Here is a 9382-nt window from a genome sequence, read left to right as displayed (position 1 = left end):
ATCCCTCTTTTTTTATTAATAAAAACACTTTCTGGAGCTTTAGAAAGTAAGATCTTTATTGCATGTCTCCACATTACAGGACTGTTTTTAATTCATAATCATATTTTATCACATTTAATGATTTAACAGATGCAAACGTCACTAATGCACCTATAGACACTTTTAAATAGCTGAAAAAAGCAGAGGAATGAACTTTTGGCTGGACAATAAAAGAGTCTTTGTCGTTAAATGTAAAACAGGTGCATTAGCTGGTGGCTTCAGCTCCTTTTGACTCCACATATTCGAGAGCTTTCTGTTTGACCACTTGGATGGTCTCAGGTGTGCCGTTCTTCTTCTCGTACTCCAGGTAACGCTTGAAGAAGAACTTGATCTTCTTAACCGACACGCTCAGGTGAATCACGCGATCAAAAAGCTCCCTGGAGACGGAGGGAAAACATTTTTTGAAAATTAATTGGTTGAAGCAAAGTAGAATTCAGAAACGTTAATGTGAAAACATAAATAGCAATAAACATTTTTCCCTGCATAGTATAAAATATATTTGATCGTATTTGAATTCATAATTCATGAATGTTTAGATTGTTACAGTCTCATATCATTTACTTACTTCAAAAATACTAATTAAAATAAAAAAGGAAAAAATAAGACAAGTTAAATACAAAATAAAATGCAAATAAGGCAAACCCCTTCCCAAAAAACAGTGGTGGCTACATTTTTGTAGTATGAATGAAGTATTATGTATCATGAATTAATTACAGTAGTCCCTCGCTGTAATGTGGTTCACCTTTCACAGTTTCGCAGATTTGTTTTAGTGCAATTTGACATGTTTTTTTTTTTTTTTTTTTAACAACGCATTTTGTTCTGCATCCTGATTGGCTGAAGACCATTGTCAATTAATCAATCTCCTCCGTGTTTCCTGTACAGTACAGAATAAGTTCAGCCAAACTTAAATTGTCGATCGCTAGCAGTGTGAGTTCCAACAAGGATCCAAAGAGTTGTCCGCAGCAAGACCATCACCTAATGCATTGCACCATGCATTTTAGAATTGTAAACATAGGTTTATATCAGGGTACACACACTGGCACCACAAGTCAGCGGCTGTTTGCAGCGCCCAGCTACGACTCAGGACACTGTTCATATTTCTGCCGAGCCATCTGAATACTTTCATTTAAAAAAACATGCGAATATGCGCGCTCGGGGTGTGTTACTTCCAACTGTCATGTTCACGGCGTATCTGATATGCTTTTATTTTGTGGATCATTAGCTATTTTTGCATCCAAAAATGCAAATTAGTTTCATGCGCAAAATTGGATTATCGCATAAAAGATATGCAAATACAGTAGCATTTCCATTCAATGAGTCAAAGCGGAAAAAAATTGTCACTTCCTGATTAATTAGCGCTGAATATTAACACTAAAAACAGAATTTGCTGCGATAAGAGAAGCTGCTTGAATCTTTTCTTCATTTAATAAATGACTTGGCATCAGAAGGCAATCCTGACACACACTAAACGCAAGGTAGCGTTTGAAGGCATGAGACGCGGAGCACAGACACTCTTGATTCTGGAGGTCATTAGTAATAAAATAACACTAATACTGAAATAGTTAAGACGTTTTAGAAAGACCAAAACAACATTTCAGATGGTTTACATTGTGCTCAGCCTGCTGGATTATCCATTCACACACAATTTTATTATCACATGATCTCTTATAACAAAAGCACATGACTTTTTAATGCGCTTACTGGAGTTTGTTTGGTAAAAGTCTTTACATCGTTGTTTATGGGCATCTTTTCCTATCGAATAAAAGGTTTATTCTACTCAGTTATGCTCATATGTTTTTTTACGTCTATTTTTAAAATTTATGCTCATCCTGCACATAAAAATAGGTGGATGGAAACGGATGGGATGGTACCTTTTGCTGACAGCGATGAATGTTTATGACTGGAAACAGGTTTAGAGTTTTGGTTTCGTTCTATAATACTGGACTTATTTTTCTAGAAAAATTGAACTTTTACAGTGTGTAAACGAGAGAGAAAAGTGTAATAATTATAACAATTGTAAAAAATAAAGCAGACTACTTCGCAGATTTCACTTATTGTGGATTATTTTTAAAACGTAACTTCCGTGAATAACGAGGGACCACTCTATTCATTACACTCTAAACACAAAATAGATTTTTTTTCTTCAAAATGTTACTGAAATGATTTTATTTTAAGAAAAAAATACATATATACATTTTATTATATTTATATTACATTACATATTTTATATCATATTGCATATGTAATTTTTTTTAAATGTAAAGATTCTATTTCACTCAACACAATAAAAATCCTTAAAGCTCATTGAATGGAACAGAAAAAAACTTCTTATTTACACATTCCTTTAAATGTTTTAAAAATTGCAAATAAAGTATCAACTCTAAATCTAATAATCATAACTAAATAAAATGCTAAAGGTAGATTTGGTTTGATAGATCAGATTAAAAGTGTCCAGAATCCATTCATAATACAGACACACAGAAAGATTCCCATAGACTTCATTTATTTTCCCACCAGTCTCGATGTGCAGCTGTGCTTACCTCACTTCCTTCTGAGAGCCATGCTTCACCATTAAGTCTATGAAGACAGACCACAGGTCTGTGCGTTTGGGGTATGTAGTGAGGACCTTGTCGAACATAGACTTGGCTTTCTCTGAATTCCCAAACTGAAACTCCAGCCGAGCAAATCTGGCAATGAGGTCCACATCTGGAAAACACATCAAGGAGACACAAGCATGAGCTGCAAACAGACAACGCATGTGTGAAGTATTTAATGTAGCTGTGACTCACGTTCTTTACTGGACAGGCTCTGCAGCGCCCTCTGCAGAAGGGCATTGGCAGCGTCGCTCTGCCGTTGTCGAAGCAGGAAAGTGCCGTAACTCAGATAAACTGCTTTGTCCTGTCTGAAGCGCTTCACCATGCTTTTATAAAGACTCTCAGCCTCCTACGCACAAAGAATAAAGTGTAGATAAACAAATGTGACACTAAAATGATCAATAAATGGCAGCAAGTCTGTCCTAATGAGCGATTCACTGAATCAATTATTCAAAATAGCTGATTCATTGGCTTTGATTCATATACAAACGACTCACTGATTCACTCAATTGTTTGAAAAACAGAATCCTTTAGGGGGATAAAAACACAACATATGAAACAGAAAAACTAAGATATTATTCACATCTAAAATGTGACTCAATATTATTGTGACTCAATAACACATTTACATGTGATATTTATTAACTACTGCTTTCATAACTTCACTTTTAAGTAGATTAACTATAGTCTAATACAGGTTTAAGTAGAATTCATCTCACAGTTGATGCTTTTGGACTCTTGAGGTGTTTGTTTTTCTCTCAAAGCCAGTCAAATTCGATAATGTTTACTCTACGAATACATTTTAAAATATAGTTTATTTCTGTGATTCAAGTTATTTGAATTTACAGTCTCATTACTCAACTTCAGGGTCATTGGATCCTTCAGAAATCATTGAAATATGCTGATATTAACAGAAACTGACATAAATTATTCAACAATAAATTTAAAAGTAAATAAGTAGAAAAATCTTTATGATGTTATACGATATCTTCACAGGAGCGCAAGTGCCAAGTGAAGTCAAAATATCATAAACCACCCCATAACAAGCCAGAATATATCATTAAACAATTCACGACAGCAGACATAATGCTCACTTTGATCTTTTCCGACTTGGCATAAATGTCGGCCAGCTGCTGGTACACGAGAAGAGGTTCACAGTACTGGATGGCCCGTTCGAAAACTTTCTGCAAGCTGTCTGGTGTCCCGTACATGTTCTCCAAATTCAGCATGGCCACCCAAATGTTCAGCTTCTCCTGCTCCTCTCTAAAAACACCAACAAAAAAGGTTAATTGTAAAATGTGAATTATGATTTCAGTTCCTGATTTATACCAAAATAAAAACAACAACAACTCCAAAACGAAAAGTGTGTGACTTATTTGGTCAAAGTGGGGGATTCCTGCATATTGTACAGATTTAAAGTGATATCCCATGCCAATTTTACATAGTGCTTCATTTTTCCTAATAGCTAGGAAGATATTTTGAAAAATGTTGAAAATTAGTAGCCAATGAGGCGAGGCAGTGGCGCAGTAGGTAGTGCTGTCGCCTCACAGCAAGAGGGTCGCTGGTTCCAACCTCGGCTTAGTTGATGTTTCTGTGTGGAGTTTGCATGTTCTCCCTGCCTTCGCGTGGGTTTCTGCTGCTCCGGGTGCTCCAGTTTCCCCCACAGCCCAAAGACATACAGGTGAATTTAGTAAGCTAGATTGTCCGTAGTGTATGAGTGTGTTTCTCAGAGATGGGTTGCGGCTGGAAGGGCATCGGCTGCGTAAAAACTTGCTGGATAAGTTGGCGGTTCATTCCGCTGTGGCGACCCCTTTTTTAATCATTAAAATGAAGTACAAAAAGACTGAAGAATGTTGCAAATCTAAGCACACTGTCTACAGAGGATGGCACAGGGGCAAAAATGGTTGTCAGTCTCTTAATGAGGTATGGATGTAATGTGCATTAAACCAATCAGACGCTCATCTCACATTCATTTTGAAAGGAATTTGCAGTCGCACCATGGGTGATTCATTATTTACATGGCAGACTGAAAAAACTGAATGCTTAAAGTGCACGAGCAGGCCATCTATAGTACAAAACAGTTAACACCAAAGCCCCTCGAGATTAGAGAGGCATGGGAGACAGTGGCGGTTTTCATATTCATGTAAACAACAATCATCTTCTACATTTTAATCATTAAAATGTTTATATTTAAAGATGTTTGTGTGCTGCTGCACATCCCTGTATGTGTAATAAGAACATGTATGTGCATTGTGGACCTGCCTAGAGATATATAACTTATTAATTTATGAGTTTATAAAATGAAAAAGTGCCACTGACTTTAGACCACCTTTTAATTGGTTAATGGCACAATCTATTTCCGTTGAAAAAAAAAAGCAATGCACCAACAATGCGCCTTAACACACCTCCTCCTCTTAATAGACCAGCACGCCCATTGGCACTCAAATGGACACAAATGCCTTTGCTATTTAAATAATAAGGTGCAGGACTTGATAATGACACCTGCACTGAGCTGAAACTAGCAAAAAAAAAAAAAAAAAAAAAAATTTTGTCGCACCGAGTGTATGATACAGCCTTTTGAGGTTAACAGAAGAAAACTCAAACAGATTTGAAAAAGGAAATTACAAACTTTTAATTTTTAATAAACTATTCCATTACTTGCAATCCTAACATACGAAAACAATCTTTAACCTGAAGGAGATGGTTTTGAGGGCTCTCTCGGCGACGGCGCGGGCCTGCTCGATCTGCGTGGCCTGTAGATGGAAAGCCATGTACTGCAGCCAGAGGAGGGAGCTGTCTGGAGACGACAGGAGCAGACGCTCAAACGCCGTTGAGTTATCGGGCCGTACAGACGTGTCCATGAGCTCGGCCTCCAGCTTGCTGAGCTTCTGCTCGGTGTTCTGCTGCTCCTGCTTCAGCTCTTTACGGGACTTCTTCGCCGGCTGGAGAGAAACACGTTCATTACTGTGTGTTTGCATTAAGTGTTTACAATCTTCCTAAGCATTGTAATGTTGATGCAGGCCATAACCTTAGTTACAGTTCATCCAAAAATATACATTTACTCATTATTTACTCTTCAAGTTTCTTTGATCCTGTAATCACTGACTCCCATAATATGTTTTTTCTTTACTATGGAAGTCAATAGTTATCAGTTTTCATTAAAATATCTTTAGTGTTCAACAGAAAAAGGAAACTCACAAAGGTTTGGAGCCACTTGAGGGTGAGTAGTTTTTTTTTAAACTATCCCTTTAAGAGTGAGAATAAGCAAAGCTCTCGTTGGAATATTGTTGTGTAGTAGAGAGTGCAAAACACAAAACATAAATATTTAGAATCTTATATATACAGGAATCCTAAAGGTAAAAAAAAACATGTTTGTTTCTTGAGGGAATGCAAATGTGCAAGTAAATGCAAAGTTTTGGCAAATCATGGCTAATAGGGGAATGAAGAACATACATTTCTGATGGTATATCCTAAAGTCTACACAGAAGAAATGGAGCTTTTGATTGACACTTGAGCTCACCTTGCTTTTGACTTCCTCCTCATCCTCACTGGAGTTCTGGTTGTCGTCTGCTGGAGCAAAAGGTGTTAAAGAGCCCAGTGTGGACTCCCATGGGAAGCTGGATGTCACCTGAAGCCGGTTTGGTTCCTGTTCCTTGCATTTAACCTAAACATTTAGAAAATGTAAGATATCAGAGGAAATCGTGTATTTTGATTAGGAAAGCTGAGAATTAATAAGTTATCAATCCTCTTTTAAATCATCCTCAGTGAAGGTCAAGTAAGCATAGACATGAATAATGTGCATGGTTTTGAAAACGGCAAATGTATAGCATGATGCAAAGGAAAAATTAAGTGAGCACACTTTTATACAAAACTCTCAGGAGTCTGTTACTGGAAAAAAAAAAATTAAATACACAATACAATAAAATAAAACAATAGTACAATAAGATAAATGCATAATAAAAAGTAAATAAATGATAAAAAATACAATAAAATAAATAATATATAAAAGTAAATAAATTATAAAACAAACAAAAAATAAAATAAACACAATACAAAAAGTAAATAAATAATAAAATAAAATACAATAAAAATGCATCATAAAAAAGTAAATAAATAATAAATAAAACAAATAATGCAATAAAAAAATGTATTATATAATAAAATAAATAATGCAATAAAATAATGTAATAAATAATGTAATAAATACATACAATAAAATATTCTATTGAATACATAACACAAACATAAAATAAATAATGCAAAAAAATAAATAAGTAAATAATAAAATATAATAAATACAATAAAATAAATACTGCAAAAAATAAATAAAGCATAAAAATAAATAAATAAAACAATAATTAAATAAATAATGCAATAAAATAAATAAATAATACAATAAAATAAATAATCTAATAAATACAAAAAAAAATCTAATAAATACATAATACAAACAGTATAACATACCTTTACTTTGCCTGACTTTTTGTCCGACACAGTCTCATCCGTCTCTCTGAAGAACACCTCTACACCACTGTCACTGTCCTCCTTTTTCGATTTCTTTTTCTTTTTCTTCTCCTTCAGTGTTTCCTTCTGTTCTCTGGGCTCTTCAACCAGTCTGCATTCTTCATCGACCTTTATCCGTTTGGTCTTCTGTTCAGTATTCTCATTGTCTTGCTGCTACAGGGATAAAACACAAGGTCAAATAACTCATCCTTCTTACAAGTCTTACAACTCGTTACAAGCCTCTGTGCTAGCGAACACGCTAACCTGGCTCTCAGATAGAGTTCTTTTTCTCTTGACAGCAGCTTTTTTGTCATGTTTCTCCTTCTCCTCTCCTGTCAGACGCAGTGGCAGTTCAAGAGATTCTGGGAGCAGATCTGGTTTCCCAGTGTCTTTTGACAGCAGCGACAGGTTCACATGGAGGTTCTCAGAGTCCACGCTGAAATTTGATGAAGAAAATCCAACAAAATGAAGCACACTGTTAGCATGTTTTAGCACTTTTCTAGTATGTTGATAGCAAATAGTTAACCTGACCTAAAAAGTTGCTAGCATACTTGAGCAATTTAATAACATGTTAATAACATCTTTTCACACATTGAAAGAATATTATTAGCCTTTTTTAATCAAGCTGTCATGTTTATTGTATTTTATGTTTCTAGCATGTTTTATTCCAATGCTACCATATTTAAACATGTTGGTAACAATGCTAGCATGTTTTAGCATGCAATTTACACACTAATATGGTGTTGATAATACATTTAACAGAGAACTAGCTGGAATGCTAATATGTTCCTGGAATTTTTAATGTATTGCCAAGACAGAATTTTACTTTAACACATTTAAGCGTTTTGTTATGTTAGTAGCATGGTTGTCATACTGTTAACATATTGCAAGCATTAATTAACATTTAGCTAACATTGACATTGTTGAAAATGTTGCTAACATCATCTAACCAAATTCTACCATCATTTACATGTTAGTGTTTTTAACTTGTCAAGACAAACTAGTATGTTGCTGACATTTCTTGAATGTTGTTAGAACGAAACACCACATTGATAACATGTTGCTAACATGCTAAAATTAGCAAGTTGCTTACCTAATTTATGTTAGCAAACATCACTAATATAAATTAACATGCTGTTAGAATTTTTATAGCCAGAATTAACACAGCTAGAATATTTTAATGTTTTAGCATGAATTAGCATGTCGCTTACATGGTTTTAACTCGCATAACACCTTTAACATGAAACAACATGTTGCTAGCAAAACTTAGCAAGTCCTAGATTATTTGCCAGGCTTTGCTAGTAATATATAAAATTAAAGGTCTTGAACTGGATGGATGCATTTTAGATTATCTCAAAATATCTAGAAATTTGATCACTCGTTTTCTGAAAACGAAAAGTCGGATCAGTTAGAAAAGACATAGCCTAAAACTTAAGATTACCCTGAAGATGCGACATGAGTTTAGAGCTTGTAGCTTGAAAGCTCTATAAGGAGTAGCACTTAGAAATTTGGTCTCAAAAGACGACAACAAAAAAGGAGCAGCTCAAATAGTGGATGAGTGCGATGTCCTTCACAAGCCAACATAACTAGATCATTTTAATATTGCTGATAAGATACATAAAGATGTGCATCTCAATATTTAGCTTAACAAACCAAAAGCTTTGTACAAAGTGAAAAACATAAACGCAAGTCAAACACTAGTTAAAAACATACATTACCTAAGAACCTTTGCGGCCACCAATGCATTCTGGCCAACGTGTTTGATGAGGACTTTTGGGTCATTCATATAGTATTTTGTAGCATTTTGGAACAGAACTCTTCCTGTTATAGTCCTTGATAACCTTAAATACAAGGAAAAAAGATTGAGATTTTGAACTTACAAGGGTAACAAATAGGACTGGGCGATATGGCAAAAATGCAATATCGATGAATTATATTTCATATTGAACAATAACAATATACATTGCAATATCAGTTGTTAATGCTTCTCTAAATTTAAAAAAAGTACCCCAACAATGATTGAAGCCACAAAAATTAGAGGGTCCATTAAATAGCATAACCTATTTTCAGTGGCTGATCATTTTTGGCAAAAATCTCTAATCTCTATCTCTAATGGCGCGTTTACATCAGATGCAGATGAAGCGCGACAAGCACAAGTGATTTACATGTCAAGACAATGCAAAGACACAAATAGACATCTTGTGGCGTTATTCGCGAAAATGAGGCAGCGCGAATAACGTAATTCG

General features: G+C 34.9%; 1 protein-coding gene across 4 annotated transcripts in view; it reads right to left on the bottom strand.

Moving 5' to 3' along the window:
- Positions 1-28: 28 nt before the first annotated feature.
- pdcd11 (programmed cell death 11) overlaps positions 29-9382 on the bottom strand; it is a 46097-nt gene continuing 36743 nt past the window's right edge. For 2 of the 4 annotated variants that reach the window (XM_005160117.6, XM_073949189.1), the window contains exons 28-36: positions 8855-8977; positions 7401-7572; positions 7098-7307; positions 6154-6297; positions 5325-5575; positions 3728-3896; positions 2829-2982; positions 2580-2745; positions 29-416 (exon numbers count right to left, since the gene is read on the bottom strand). In XM_005160117.6, coding sequence (XP_005160174.1) covers positions 245-416; positions 2580-2745; positions 2829-2982; positions 3728-3896; positions 5325-5575; positions 6154-6297; positions 7098-7307; positions 7401-7572; positions 8855-8977 — 1561 coding nt within the window. In that variant the 3' untranslated portion in view covers positions 29-244. 4 annotated transcript variants of the gene reach the window in all.

The sequence above is a fragment of the Danio rerio genome, chromosome 1, assembly GCF_049306965.1.
Source record: "Danio rerio strain Tuebingen ecotype United States chromosome 1, GRCz12tu, whole genome shotgun sequence".
NCBI lineage: Eukaryota > Metazoa > Chordata > Actinopteri > Cypriniformes > Danionidae > Danio > Danio rerio.
This window is presented reverse-complemented; position numbering and strand designations above follow the sequence as displayed.